At 42.7% G+C, this 16,044-nt stretch overlaps 1 protein-coding gene across 4 annotated transcripts in view; it reads left to right on the top strand.

The window, feature by feature from the left end:
- EBF2 (EBF transcription factor 2) overlaps positions 1-16,044 on the top strand; it is a 160,183-nt gene that overhangs the window by 9,485 nt on the left and 134,654 nt on the right. For all 4 annotated transcript variants that reach the window (XM_067543717.1, XM_067543718.1, XM_067543719.1 and 1 more), the window contains exon 6: positions 1,658-1,726. In XM_067543717.1, the coding sequence (XP_067399818.1) occupies positions 1,658-1,726 (69 nt within the window). The remainder of the gene's footprint in view (positions 1-1,657; positions 1,727-16,044) is intronic.

Genomic DNA, 16,044 nt, shown 5'->3' with positions numbered 1-16,044 from the left:
GTACTTAAAATGCTTAATAGCTGTGAGGTAGAGGGTTTTATGTCCATGTTTATATTTTAAGCATTTTATATCTGAATATTATTCACTTCAAAAGAGTTAATCCGTCATATTGTATTGCCTTGGACTCATTCATGCATTTTTATCTGTTTTTCCTCTGGTCAGAGCAATTCCCTGCGGAAAGCAGCTGAATTCAGGCTAACTAGGAATTTTGAAAATGCATTCAGCCCCCTCAAAACCACTGCACATAAAACTGAACAGTCTGGGCCAAAATCAGCTCTCAATTACATTAGTGTAAATCCAAGCAACTTCACGAAAAGGTGATGGGACTAGTGTGGATTTATGCTGGCGTAACTGAGAGCAGAATTTGATCAACTGGCTGCTGGGGCAGAAGTGAATTTTGATAAAACGTTAAGCAGTTTTGCTGATAAATGTTGTTTCTCTCAGCTAACATCCTGGTTATGTCAAATGGAACTGTTTGATTTACCACAGCATCAGGAATCTCTTAACACATCTAATGGGCTTGTGCACGTTTCTATGAAATGTTTTTATAATGTAGAGATAGCAAGCACCCCCTCCCCCATGTATGTATCAAGCAATCAGACCCTTAGCTGGCATAAATCAGTCTAGCTCCTTTGAAATCAATGGAGCTGCACTGGTGTATGCCAGATGAGAATCCTGCCCTTTGTTTTTCAAACAGAATGGGCATGTACAAAGGTCCTGATCTGATGCCGAGTGCCCCATCTACACTGACCACAATGAGGGTTAAGAGTGCTTCGTTACCTCCCAGAGCTGGGCAGCAGCTCTCTTGCAGGATGTGTGTGTGTGTGTATGTACACAAGTTTACGTGCACACACCCAGTGTGCATGTGTGTGAATATTTGAAGTAAAGTTCCTATGCAGTACTTTCATCACTGTATGCCCTTTGGGGCAGAGACCTGTTACCTTGCATTTGCTTGCAAAGCCATAGACATGCCTATGGCATTATACATATAAGAGAGAGCTTGTATGTTGGTAAACTGGGTTCAAATTATATTGTATGTTAATCAGACATAGGTTGAGGCATACCACCTATACCACCGCATTGCTGGCCACACTGTATACATTTTATATTCCATTCCCATTTATAAATACCACCACATTGCTGGCCACACTGTATACATTTTATATTCCATTCCCATTTATAAATTAGGTTAATAGATGTTGACTAAATGGTCAATCAATTATCACAGAGTCCAACAAGTTAGTAGGTTGCTTATAACCATGGCTTGTAATCAGCTTTGACACCTTCTACAGCTATGACACCTTCTATAACCATCTATAACACATGCTGCTCATGTCTGTTACAAGCTTACAACATCTGTTAAACATTTATAAACCGAGCCTTAATATAAAGTGTACCCATATTGCTTTTCCTCTTGGCTGAGATTTTCAAAGGAGACTAAGGGGGCCCAAGTGCCTAAATCCCATTGACATTAAATGGGAGTTGGGCACCTAACTCTCTTCGACACTCCACCCCCTTTGAAAATCCTAATTAGAATTTTCTGGATACCACTTAAACCTCCATTGTGCCTTTAATTTAGTTGAGCAAAGATAAGAATTCATTGCTTTGCAATTCATACTCACAGAAATACTTTCATTTTGTTTTCCTCCATCTCCAGCCGGTGCTGTGAAAAGAAAAGTTGTGGCAACAGAAATGAGACTCCCTCGGATCCTGTGATCATTGACAGGTAGGAAATAAAGCTCTGTCTTCCACACCACCCAACAAATCAAACAAAACTGCTGGATGCTCTTTAAGACAGTCAAGGGTCTCTCTTGATAACTATCTGTCAGTTTCTGCTGGGTTTTGATATCTATACTGCACGATTCTAAAGTGCTAGCTTAAGAGATGGTTATTTTCAGAAAGGCTGGGCTTCCCTTGGTGGAATTTCTTATTTTAATGCTGTCCTACGTATACCAATTTAAACGTGACCAAGTATTCTGTGCATGGTAAGTCTCTGAATACTGTCTATTCACCTGGGATGGGATCCAGCTGGATCGCTGGGGTAGATAAAGTTTCAAGTAACCTGGCAGCTTCATTAAAATTCCTTAACAAAATAATGATGTTGCGGTTGCGGCTTTTTTGGGAAACATATTATCCAGGTTTTAAATGCATGGTTTTGGAGTTACCATAAATCTTATGCAGAACATCAATTTCACATATTTCTTGGCCTTCAGTTTCTGAGTGGGAAGTGTGTGTGTGTGTGTGTGTGTGTATTCAGTGAAACTGTAAGGAGGCAAATTCGAAATTGATAGAAAAGGAAATTTTTTTTGCGCTGTGTACAATTAACCTGCGGAATTCATTGACACAAGGTATCAAGGCCAAGAGCTTATCAGGATATAAAAGGGGATAACAAAAATATGCAGAATTGTTTTAGTAAATACTCAAAAATACAAAACTGAGTAATTTATATAGAGAGATCTTAAGCCCTCATGCTTCAAGGCAAATGCTACTATCTGGATATCAGAAGTCAGGAGGAAAGTTTTCCTGGGGACAGGTTGTTCTATAATTACCTGTTGCAGGGTTTCTTTTTCTTCTTCTATTCTACTGGCCATAGTTGGAGATAGAATACTGGAGTAGATGGACCATGAGTCCAATTTTTGTTGTTGTGCTGTTGTTCCTACATTCAGTGCATCTAATATAACATTATGTAAAGTATCTACATTTTATCTGCATTTGTATTTGGGATTACAAATGGTCAAGTTGGAATAAATATCTATAATTCCTTTTCTCAAATTTTTAATAGTCAATTTTATCCTAATCTTTTATGGAGATTCTGATATTTTATTATTATTATTATTTATTTTTATTATTTTGGCTGTTTTTTCTTTGCCTTTATCTTTGCACTTTCAGATTGTGTCTGAGACCAAAGATGGAAATGCCAAAGAACCACAGAATTCTGGCTAGAAAAAGAAGTGCTGGACGGGTCATACTGAGCTTGTCTGCACAATTTCTAGCCCATTTTTGGCTGCCTTGAGGTCTGGTTTGAGTCTGTATCTGAAAATTTTCCAACCTCAAGTCTGAACTTCTTGAGGTTTGCCCATTGCAGCTCGGGAGACAACATGGTGCATTGGGCAAGGAGTCAGAAGACCTAGGTCCTATTCCTGGTTCTGCCTCAGACTCTGTGTGATCTTGGGCAAATTACTTTTCCTCTCTGTGCCTCAGTTTCCCCATCTGTAAAATATGAATTGTGCTTTTTCAAGTGATTTGAGATCTGTGAATGTACAATGGTATGGAAGGGAAACTATTATTATAGAGAGAATCCAGGGCTTTTCTTCTTAACCCAACCTTTGCAATACTTCATTTCCGCATTTCCGAGGGAATCTTTGAAGACATTGTGTCATAAAGTCCTTTTACCCTAGTCACCTTCATTGGTGACAATTCTGCCACATGTTAATGACCGCACAGGGCCCTAGCTGCAACCAGATACATGGGAGTACATTCCAGATCTCTGTTGACTGTTTCATATGAAACTTGTTCCTCTCTCTGGCAAACATGAGGTGGACCTTCTGCCAAATAGACACAAAACAGGTAGGGGGGGAGTAGGTACACTACTTAGCTGAAACAGTCTGTGCATTACACTTGTCTTTAAAGGCATCCTCCAGATCAGGGCTGGTCGAGTATGCTCTGCCACTGGGAAGCAGTGTGGTCTAATGAGTAGGGGACTGGACTGGGAGTCCGCAAACCTGTCTTCTTTTCCCAACTCTGCCACTGACCTGCAGTGTGACCTTGGGCAAATTGCTCACCTTTCTGTGCATCTGTTTTCCCTCTCACCTTTTGTCTATTTGGATTATGAGCTCGCTATGGCAATGACAGTCTTAACCTAACACAATAGGTATTCTAAGTGATCTTATAATGCAAATAGAATACATGCTACCTATGCTTTACCTGTTCTATGGATAAACAGAGGACTTAATTTTCCAGAGTCTGGCAATCTGGGATCTTTCACAAGCAGTGAAAACCCTTTTAGGATTTTCAAACTAAACAACAAAACGATAGTGAATGAATGATCCACCCCTCTCACCCCAAAATGTTTACATGTTAGAGAATAGTATATGTTTCTGGACTCATCTGAGAAGCTGAATTCTAATTATTTTAGAGGATTTTACATTACTTGTTGATAGAAAGTAAACTGCTACAGCTAGCCACTTTGCACCAGGTGAAATATCACTTCTAAAATGCAGATCACATCCCTACACAGTCATACATGCTGATGAGTATTGTGATATTCTATGTGTGTGTATTTGAGCCCTGGTCTACCCTTACTGGGCGATTTGGTGGCAGTCGACGGGAGTTACGCAAGCTACTCAGAGTAGCTTGTGTTAACTCCTGTCGACTGCTGTGCTTTCCTTCTGTGTGGTGTCTTCACTGCACTGCAGTGCACTTCACTGCAAGTCGACGCAGTAAAACCACCCTCTCAAGTGGCGTAGTGCTGCGTCAATGGGAACGCGGTTCCCTTCGACGCAGCGCTATGCCACTTGAGGGGGTGGTTTTACTGAATTGACTTCTGGATCAACTGAGCGGTTCTTCACTGACCGCTCAGTCGATCCAGATAGGTCGATCTGACGGCGGCGACTTTGCCGCCGTCAGTGTAGACATACCTTCAGGGTATGAAGTGAGGTTTTTAAAAATTATTATTCTAAATAATGACTTTTTAGTTTAATGTTGGCTTCCTGTATTTATTTACTTTAACTTAAAACTATTAACTGTAAAACTATTCTCAGAGAGAGTTCTGTCACAGGTTGAAGCAATATATAAATATGGAGGTTGACCTGTTACAATGTAACAGCTGTGTTGGAATGTAGCAATGCTTTGATTAGTGAATATCACTTACTTGAAGGCAACCATAGCTCTGAATTGAAAGCAAAGGAGCTAAAGTTCCATCCATACTTAAAAATAATGCAGGAATGATGACAGATATCTTGGATGCCGACTAGTGCCCGTTGACAAGTAGGGGAGACCCACTTACCACATGGCATTATTCTTTTCTGCACGGCAGTTGGGACTGACTTTAATTTGGCCCAGAAATATGCTACAGTCTCTTATTTTAACACAGTTCTGGGCCACTGGTGAAACACAGTTGAGTTCAGTCTGCGATGCAAGATTGAACCATGCCTGAGGCTCATCCTGTTGTCTGGGGTTTTCCCAAGAGCCTGAGGAAGTTAAGTGGGAGCTGGATGCCAGTCTCCTTTAGGCTGTTCAGAAAATCCCAGCTGCTGTAACTGAGTCCTCTGACACAGGTGATCGATGTCACATAAATAGGCCTTGATTCTGCAGCCTTGAATTTAGTAGGGGGAAAATTTCTTAAACAATGGAAGAAGAAGGGATACTGAAGAGAGCTTGTGATTTTCAGCTGACCCACATCCCAAATGAATCTGTGAGAGAAGTGAGACGTAACTACTCTTCCATTTAGTAGGGAAGGAAAAGAGAGGTCACCAAAGGACTGGCTGGATTTAATATGATGCACTAGCATTCCCTTTCTGCCTCATTCAGTCCGTACGCATTGCTATTGCTGCAAGGGTGTGTGAGGAAATGGTAGCTGGCACACGGAAAGGACCGTCTGCATTGTAGTTCCTACCATGGTAGGGGAGCTGGTTTCTCCATCATGCAGCATAAAAGGGACCAAAATATGCTGCATCACGGTAAAAGGCTGTAGTGTGGTCTGGGAAGAAACCAAACACTTCTTAGTCCAATCTACTTATTGATCGTTGTTTGTATTCACAGTGTATCTACAACGCAAGACATGTTGGGGTGTTCTTTTGTTGTAAGCAGCTTCTCCAAACACCGTAGGAGTTAGTGTAGTTAAGAATAAGGACTAATCTACACTTAAAACTTACAGCGATACAGCTGTTTTGGTACAGCTGTGCCACTGTAAGAGCACTTGTGTAGCTGCATTATGTATTCGGGAGAGAGCTCTCCTGCCGGCATAATAAAATTACCTAAATGAGTGGCAGTAGCTATGTTGGTGGGAGAGCATCTCCTGCAGACATAGCGCTGTCCACACAAGCGCTTACGTTGGCAAAATTTATGTTGCTCAGGGGGTGTTTTTTCACACCCCTAAGCGACAAACGTTTTGCCGGAATAAGTGATAATGTAGACAAGACCTTAGACTTTAACTGAACTCATAGGATGCTATCTTAGAGTGTTTGAGCCGACTAGCAGAGAGTCTATCCCCATGCTGATGCAGGTTATGATCTCCCCTCTGACAACATATTAATCTGACCATGCACTCAGATTCAGCCAAGAGGCTGAATTGTTGTCCAGATCTTCAGCTGGCATAAATCAGTGTAACTCCATTGGAATTATGCCCATTTATGCCATATGAGGATCTGGCCCCCTTTGAACAGAGTATTTTAGAATGTTACAACCCATCCTTTTGAGCTGAAGAATGCACCTTTCACCCCTTTCATTATTTTGTTGCCTTTTGCCTGCACTTGTAGCTTGGTGTGTTGTAAATTCCACCCATGTAGTTCTGTGCAGCGACAACTCAGTGACTTTTATTGCTGAATCACAGGCATCTTGTGTTTATATTTAAAAAGGGGGAAATAGTTCAGTGGGAAAAACAATATCGAGCAGCCCTGAACAAAGTCCAAAAATCCTTATGCTGGAAAAAACCATTTCTGCTGTAACTTTTGCTCTTGTGACTCGATTTAGATCCTAAGGACCCAGAGGTTATTTTCTTCTCAATCTTGGAAACTGATGCTCTTTTATTTGAATTGAAGCATGAATATTGCTTCACTTGCATTCACCATTTAACTCTCTCCCTGATAACTGTCTGTAGGTTACCTAATAGGGTCCGCACCCCACCCCCAAGCAAATGCTGATCCAGAATCCCCCTAAAGACTCATTCCAGCCTTACCAGCGGAAGTCACTTATTCAGCAAAACACTGAAGAGTTGTTGCATTTTTAGGGGCAGGTAGGTGTGCAGAGCTGTTGCAGACAGGAAGACTCTTCCCCCAGTGCTTCCCCTAACTCATAGCTTTATGTGTTTTGCTTTTTAGCACACAGGTAATGTTGTCAGCAGGACCTTAGTTGCGTGAGAATTAATCTGGGTGTCTCTCACTTTGGCCATATGATCCAAGTGGTGAAAAGTTCTCTTGCTCTCAGTTGTTGCTATGTCAGTCAGGATTTGGTCCAACTGTAGAGTGTCCATTTCTTGGTGTCTGGAATATTGTGCACAGGGGGTGCTTTTGGAATAAAATCAGTAAATTTTACCTCTGGGTTTTCCCTCTCGGAGGACCAGAGTCATGTCTCACTCACCCTGGTCCCAATGTGAAAACTTTCCTTTGATTAGAATGGAAATACAACAGATTTACACCAGTATAACTGAGATCACAATCTGACCCATAGCTTGCATTAATGCCAACTATCTTGTAACGAGGAGTCTTGCTACCTTAAACCCTGCAGTGCTGCTTCTGCAACCTTACATATGCAGAATGGGTCCGATCTCCAACTGGTGTAAACAAACATAGCTCTGCTGGGTCCTGTGTGTTCATATTTCTGCATCTTCATCCTTTGACTCTACACCTCAACACAGTCCAGAATAGTTCCTGAGTGGTTGTAGCCTCCACTGTATCCTCCCTTTTGCTTTATTTTTTTAAAATTGTCGTCTAGGATCTTGGTAGCATCATGAGCTCTGCAAAATTGTCACGTTCAGCCAAAGCCAAGTGGGGGCCTTTTCTATAGCTGAAATGGCAGTTAGTGCAGTTGCAGTGTCTGGAATTTAGGGTGTTGCCTCAGAGACTAAGATTTTCTCATACACTGAAGGAAATACTGGATGACAGCGAAACAGTGCAGGAGTTCTTGAGGCAGATCTTTGGAAAATTATAAAAGCCTTCCTCTTGCAAATGAAGCTTCCCCAGTGGAATGGTGATTTGTGTTGTGTCTATGTCATAGATATCAGTGAGTCTGGTTATTTTTCAGTGCCTGAAGGGCAGTTGAAAAGGAAAATTGTTCTTGTAGGTAAAGCATTGGGCTGGGACTCAGGAGGTCTGGGTTTTAGCCATTGGTCTGCCACAGACTCCCTGTGTGATCTGGGACAAGTTGCTCAGATCCCCGTATGCAAAATAGAGATAACAATCCTTTCTTTCTCCCATCCTTTGTCTGACCCGTCTATTTAGATTTTGGGATTGTCTCTTACTATATGCACTGTTTAGTACAGCGCTTAGTGCAATGAAGCCCTGATCTCACTTGTGTCCTCTAGGCGTACTGAAATACAAATGTTACCTGTGCTTACGCCATGGGGTGCTCTGTCTCCCTGTGGATCATAGAGCAGTTTGAGTCCACTACCACCTTTGAGCTGCTAGAACTAGGTCTTTTAGCTCAGGCAACAGAGAGATCCTGGGTTCAATTGCCATTGTTGAAGTGGGAATTGTTCTGGAAAGAGCCTAATGCACATTTTGGCTCAGTGTTGAAGCAACGATAATCCCGGGGATAAAAGAAAGGGAAAGAATTTGAATGAGCTGTTGGGTAGGATGGGGAATATTATCTTGGTTTAGAGATGTACTGAACTACTGCAACAGAATGAGGGTCAGATCCTTAGCTGAAGCCAATGAAGCTATGCCGGTTTACATCAGCTGAGTATCTGGTACTATAATTTCAGTAGGTGGTGCACCACAGAATTGGTCAGCTGACACACACTGCAGATATTTAGCCATTTGCTGGGCTAGTAAATAAACCCCAAACCACCAGCACTTGTTAGCATCTCTGCAGAGAAGCCAAAGAGACTGAATTGCATTTTTTCATGCTGGGGGGTCATCTCTTCTCAGCAGAGACGGGGGCAGTGTGGATGGAGTTGGCCCTGCTGCTACCCATGACATCCCTGCTGTATGGCTGAACGGAGAGGGCTGACATCTCCAGGGCTGTCTGGCACATTTCACAAATGCTGAAACTCACTTCAGGCAAGACTGTTGCTGCCAGACACAAATATTATGAATGCGCCACTGCGGTGTCCCTGCAGTGTGTTGAAGTGCTGGGTTTGATATGCCAACGTAGGCCAGGGGTTGTATTGCACCATGTCTTGCTGCAACCCAAGTGACAGCTGTGATTTAGACATGGGTTTCTTAGATTGAACACTCATCTGGTGAAAGAATGCTTATGGCTCGAAATATCTGGAGGCTGCTCTTTTGCATTTCTGTTTTCTGCTTTTAATGATTCCGGCCATCCGGAATGGCATTGGTTGTTTTTCCTACCAGCAGAAGCGGATGAGGCTGCAATATTTCCTAGTGGTTAGAGCACAGTAGTGGGGGTGGGAGACCTGAATCTAATTCCCAGTTATGCCACAGACTTGCCCTGCAACCTTAGTCAAGTCACTTAATTCGCTCTTTGCCTCCCTTTCCCCTTAGTGTAAAAAGGTGGTACTTCCCCATCTGTGTGAAGTTCTTTGAGATCCTGGGATATAAGTTCTATTAATTTTTTCATGCACCGCTTCTAGCAGCAATTCTCAATACTTGGTCCATCTGGAGTTGTTCTATTTGGGCATCTTTTAATTCTCTTCATTCCCCTCCCCTCCCCTCCTTGTGAAGCTGCTAGGATGAAGTAAATGATTCTCTGAAGCTGCTGCTGCTGCTGTGGAGAGAAGTTATGAGAGTAAAGCAGACACAGCTCTCTGCTGCTCCGCGCAGTCCCCCCAACTATCCCCCTCGCCTCTCCGAAGCCTGCAGTGATCTCTCCACTTGTCCTAGGGAGCCAAAGTTCTTTTTTTGCTGCTAACCCCAGCACTCCTGCGATGAACTGCTGTTGTGCCATCTGTCTCTTTATGAATTTTTTAGTAGATTGGATGTTTGTGAGAAGTCAGTAAGTTAGAATTCACTATCCCAGCCATTTGACAAGTAATTTCTTAGTTCCTTTTTTTTTTTTTTTAAAAGAACAAAACCGAGCCCAAGTTTTTTAGAACACATCAGATTCTAAAATGGTAATCTTCAAAGTGAATACCAGCAGAACAGTTAATTAGATAGTGAGCAGAGCATACTGGCGGCTGGTTTCAGCATCTCATTTAATCAGTTTTTATGTGGTTAGACAGCAGATTTGCCAGGGAGCTGAGTCAAAAGGAGCATAAGAATTTCCTTAAATGCACGAGCCAGCAAAAGAAAGGATGGTTCAGTAGTTAGGATGCTAGCCTGAGACTCACAAGATCCAGATTCAGTTTCCTGCTCCACCACAGATTTCCTGTAAGCCCCTCTGTGTCTCACTTCCCCATCTGTAAAATGGGGACAACAGCGCTGCCCTACCTCACAGGGGTGGTGTTATGATGATAAATAGATTAAGGATTGTGAGATGCTTGGATACTATAGTAATTGGGGCCATATAAATACCTAGATAGAAGAAGAAAAGGAAGGTAGATCCATGCAGAACACGATACCGTCCTGTAATAGCAATTTTGGGGGAGGATGGGGTGAGAGGTAGGAAGCAGAAGTAGAAGAGGGAGATGGGTCCAGGATTATTTTTGGAGGGGGTGTCAGCAAAATACAATGAGTCAGAACCTCAGTTGATGTAAATTCACATAGCTCCACTGAGGTCGGCCAGTGGAGGTTATGGTCCCAGAATTGCAGGCTGTCCAAGGCTGTATATGTCTGTGCTAAACTTTATTTCTTAAAAATTTTCCATCAATGCTGACAACTGCTACCACTGGTGGGAAATCTTAAGAAAATAAGTCTAATGAAAACAGGTCCCCAAGGACTTTAGCAACTGTGCATATATCCGATAAGATCCAGTGTGCTGTAGCAGAGTTTGGACAGCCACCATGGATGGAATCCAGCCTTATTAGACTCTCCATGCTCTAACCCAGATAAAAGGCATTGCTGGCTGGTTAACCCATGTTAGAATCCTGATGGACTGACTCAGCGATCCAATCACGCCTAAGCACAGTGAGTGAAATCCTGATCTCACTGAAGTCAATGGGAGGTTTACCATTGACTTAAATGGGCAGGGGAGGATTTCACTCCATCTAAGCACCAAGGCTAGTGTAAACATCAAGTAAAGAGGTTAAATGGCCGGGGAGTTGCTAATAATAAGGGATCTCAAGAGGACAAAAGAGAAGGGCTAAAAGAGACAGCAGTATGAGTAGCCATTAGATCCAGTGAGTTTGTGGGGCGGATGGAAGAAGCATATGATGGAGCCTGTGTGGCACTACTGGCTTCCCATCAGGAATTTGCACCATTTGAGTGTGTGACACACTTGGGCAGGGTAGTGTGCAATTTCCTCTCTGGTTGATCCTCCCAGGAGAGTGGTGTGCTGTGACTCCCATCAAGTGGCTTTATTAGGGTGTTAGTACAAACCGTAGAGATCTGCGGATGGTCCCAGGTTCGAATTCTGCTAGATGACCCTGTGGGCATGTTGCTACATGTGCATATTTGACCTGTGTGCAGTTCTCATAGGGAAACCATGCAGAACGCTCTTGGGGTCGGTTGGTTTCATGATCTAGACTGACACCCGGAGGCGCTGAACGTGCACCTCCATGCACACACAAATTGAAATTGGAATGGACTTTCCCAGGAACCAAAATTCTGTGCGTGCGAAGGAGGCAGGTACTCATGTTTTTTTGCCTAGTGGGTTTAATAATTCAGACAAACACCTCTGGGTATGTAGAGGACAGATGGGTCAGTAATAAAACCTACATGATTTCTGGCTGTGCTTTGCCAAAACCAGTATCCAACTCATTGGCCCCACGCATACTGGAGGGGTGGGAGTATAACAGCAATGGAGTGTGAGGAGCCATATTTTGCACGTCCATCTGACATGGCTACCCTAGTGTCTGTTCCCTCTGCATATACATGACCCTAAATGATTCCCTGTTTCTTGGCACCTTTCCACCCTCCTATCTTATCCTCTGTCTAAACCCTGTTTTATAGACTTATCACCGCTTCTCCCACAATCCTGCTCTTCATGATTGCCTCCTGCTTCCCCTTTACACCATTTTATTTCTCTATAATCCTTCCCTTGGTCCTAGCATGTTTTCAACACCAGCTGTTCTTGATGAGCTCCCATATAATCTCCATCCTCTATACATCCCCGAATCCTGCCTCCCTAGCTTAAGCATGCTTCATTCCCTATGTAACTCATTCCTGAAGAAGGCCTCCCATCTGGGAAGGGGTGTCTCTTTGTTTCCTCTCTTCCTCTTATTCAGGACCTGATCCAAAAGTCCACTGATTCCCAGAAGACTCCCATTGACTTAAATAGACTTTGGACCGATCTCTCATTCCATATGTGATACTTATATTGGCGCTGAGTACTGTAGTATCTGAGTGCCTCAGAATCTATAATGTGTTTATCCCCAACATCCCTGTGGGGCAGGAATGTGCTATTATCCCAAACCTATGGATGGAAAACTGAGAGACAAAGAGACCAAGGCTCAGATCCTCAAAAGTATTTAGGCTGCTAATTTCCATTGGCTTCGGGATCTGGGCCTAAGTGATGTGCCCAAGTTCACACAGGACATCAGTGGCAGAGCATGGAATTAACTCCTGCTCTCATGAGTTCCAGCTTGTACTCTAACTACTGGTCCATCCTTCCTCTCCCATATGTAACTAACATTTCCATTTATGTTTGCAGTGTTGTTGTAGCCATAGTGGTGCCAGGATATTAGAGACAAGGTGAGTGAGGTGATTTTTTTTTTTTTTTTTACTGGACCCAACCTCTATTGGTGAAAGAGATGAAGTTTCGAGCTTACACAGATCTCTAGCAGCATAAACTTAAAATTTTGTCTCTTTCACCAACAGAAGTTGGTCCAATAAAAGCTACTACCTCACCCATCTTGTCTCTCTAATTTCCATTTGTCTCTCTCTTATTTCATTTTTAACTCTAATGCATTTCTCTCTTCCAACCCCACTTCCTTTCCCCCCCCCCGCCATCCCCTCCCTCTGTTAATTTCCTTCCCTGTTAAAGAACCTAGTGCTTATTTCTCTGTGGGCGTTCCATTTATAACTCCATGTTTGGTGGTTTTTACATCAAGTGGAGTCCACTGAGCTTGTAAATTGTATTGGATCAGTGAGCCTATAATGAGGCTTCCAAGTCCAAACAGTGCAAGTCTGCTGGGATTTTATTGTTCATAAAGCTTCTTCCCTGGGGAGTGATAGAGTCATTAGGTGTGTGCTGTGTTTAATATTTGGTCATGACAGGAAGCAATAATTTTCTTCTTTACTGTTGCTCCTGAGTAGTTTTTAAGTAGTTGGCTTATTTGAGTCACAGTGACTGTGAACCAATTAGACTAAAAAGGGCTGCTGTTCTCAATGTGGATTTGTATTTCTCCTATAAATGCTATTAACAACAAAATAAAAATGTGGTGACTTATCACCGTGTTGTGGCTTTTAATCATGGCTTTGCCCCTCTCCTGAACTCATTAGATAGCACCCGATGGGAGGTGGCAGAAAGCTTGTTTTCACCAGACAGCGGTCCTTCTCTTGCTGGAAGGATTGGATATCTATGCCTTCAGAACAATGACAATCAGTGCATTGTTAATCTCGCCATTTACAAGCCCAGTTCTGCCCTTCTTGAAATTGACTTCAGTGGGAGCCAGGAGCAGGCTTATCTTTAAGTATTTTTGCACATAGAAGTTGGTGTAAATAATTTGGGCCGAGATTTTTCAGAAGTGATTTATGGTTTTGGGGGTCATGAAATAGGGAACCCATTTGAGACATCTTAAAAAGGCCTAATTTTTGGAGAGCGGGTAGTTAGCCCTAGAGCCAATTGAAATATTTTTGTTGAAATGTGGAAGGGATTTTTTTTTTTTTTTTTTTTTTTTTTTTAAATTATGTTTTATGAAAGCTTTCATTTGGGGTAAAATTGTATGGTTTTCACCTGAAAAACCAGAAGCCAAGGACCATAATATGTTCAGGTTTCTTTGTTCGTTTTTGGTCAAAATAAATTTTTTTTTTCCTGAGAATTTGGGGGAAGAAATTTTTTTTTCAAAATTTCCTGTGATCACTATAATTTTTCAACCAGTTCTGCCCAGCATTTTCTGAAAACCAGGCCCTCTTTATGGTGTCTGAAGCTGGGAATCCAAAATCACTTGATCTTGACCTTCAGTTATTTTCCAAGTATCCATGCCCTCTCCTAGTTCCTGAATGCCAGCAGTAGCTATAGAAAGAACCAATCTGTTAATTTAAAAAAATAATCTTTTGAACTATAGTAGGTTGTTTTTTTTTTTTAATTTAAATGTGTTTTAGGTGTTGTGTGGGGGGAAAACACTCTCTCTCAAAATTTTCTTTCCAGTTGTAGCCTGCCTGACACAACCAGCATGAAGAGGACAAATTTCACTCTAGCTTCTTCTGCTTTCTGATAGTAAGTTTTCTTTTGACCCCAGGAAGCAGAAACTTAAGTCATACATAAACATTCCCTCCACTCTTGTATTGCACATAGGGATACAAAATCAGGACAGGAGAGAACAATCGGGGTGACAGGGGAAAGGGGTGACAATGCAAACCAAGACCTGCCACAGTCAATGGGGCTCCATTTGCCACTGTGCATAGGAAGTTATTCACAGGAAAGCGAATCCTGCCTAGACAGAGGTTATATAAGGTACAGCTTCCTAGTGGTCAGTTGGCAGAACTCCAAGATGTGTGGAGCTTTTTGTTTTAAGAGACATCCTTTTGTGTGTGTGTGTGGGGGGGGGGGGGGGGAGGGAGGGAGGAGGGTTTGACTATGACAGTGTGCATCGCAAGAGACTTTCTTCAAGTGATCAAGGGCACCTTCCCTTAGATTGCTGCTTTTTGACTGTTTCTTTAAGTTTCCCATGGTTCTCTCTACTCAGGTTAAATTATGTTTAAACACAATTTTTTAACTATCCGAAGGACATTGTGGACATTAATAGATGTGACACTGGGGTGGGAGTCAGGAGAGTCCGGTTCTATTCTTGGCTTTGTCCTACCCTGCTGTGATACCTTGAGCAAGTCATCTCCCCTCTCTGTGTCCCCACATTCCCTCCCACCCTTTATTTGCCTTTTCTATTTAACTTATAAGCTTTTTGAGGAAGGGGCTGTCTGCCAAGCACAATGGCCCTGATCTCAGTTGGTGCCTCTAGGCACTGCTGTAATACAAATGATGATGGTAATTGACATGATGCTGGCCATGACTGGTTGGAGTAGACAAGGACAAGTTGTGTTCAGCTAGTGAAGGGGCAACCCTGCTCTTCACAGTGTTTAATGACAAGTAGTTGACTTGTTGCTGAACGTGACTTGTGCTTGCTTACACTGGTCAGACAGCATCTTGTTGGCTAACATGAGCTTTAATTCACAAGCCTGAGTGCCATCAAGTTCCTCGTGAAGATGAGGCCCAGGGGCTGAGCCGGAGGGGATGACCCATGGAAGTTCAGCAACTCCAGCCATGGAGTTCATCATAACTTCATAGCCATTTGCCTGGAGAGCTTAGTGACTGAAATGACTCCAACTCTGCAGCCTATGGAATGTCGAGCCCTTTCCCCTCAGCTCAGGTTTTGGCATGAAGGCAGTGAACTCTGTGCTGTGATAAATAAGATTTTTCTTCTCTCTAAAAATTCTCATTGGAAATCTGGATCCCCAGCAAAATAAAACAATGTTGTCAATTACCATAAATCCTTTCAGATTCCAGACTTTGCAGCCCAGTGGGAGGTTTCTCCTTTGACAACTCTTTCCTTTTTGTTATTGATGCTCCCCTCAAAGAACCTCCACTTAATCCACAGGATGCACCAACAGTATCGCATGCCTCTTGTACGTTCTGCTGTTACTGCTGACTGCAACCATGGAGCTGTGTTTTCAGACTGATGGTAGGTGTTCGCTTGCTCTTTATAAATCTGTTCGCTTTCTTCAGGGGAAAGTTTCCCACCGATGTATTTTCCCTCTGGATTCTTGTCTTGATCTTTGGTGCTTTGTGTAAGAGGCTTGTAGAAGAAAGGAAAGAAATAATTGTCTTGCTCTTCTGGTTCCATACGCAAGAGCTACATTGCAGAAGCACAGCTGTGCAAAGTGTATTTGCATTAACCACCTGCACATGCGCGCACACTTTTTCAAAATACCAACCTTGGAGGAACATCTCTGA

The sequence above is a fragment of the Emydura macquarii genome, unplaced genomic scaffold, assembly GCF_026122565.2.
Source record: "Emydura macquarii macquarii isolate MOO-44397 ecotype Brisbane River unplaced genomic scaffold, CSIRO-AGI_Emac_v2 contig_967, whole genome shotgun sequence".
NCBI lineage: Eukaryota > Metazoa > Chordata > Testudines > Chelidae > Emydura > Emydura macquarii.
Note: the sequence above shows the minus strand (reverse complement) of the source record. Positions and strands in the feature narration are given on the sequence as shown.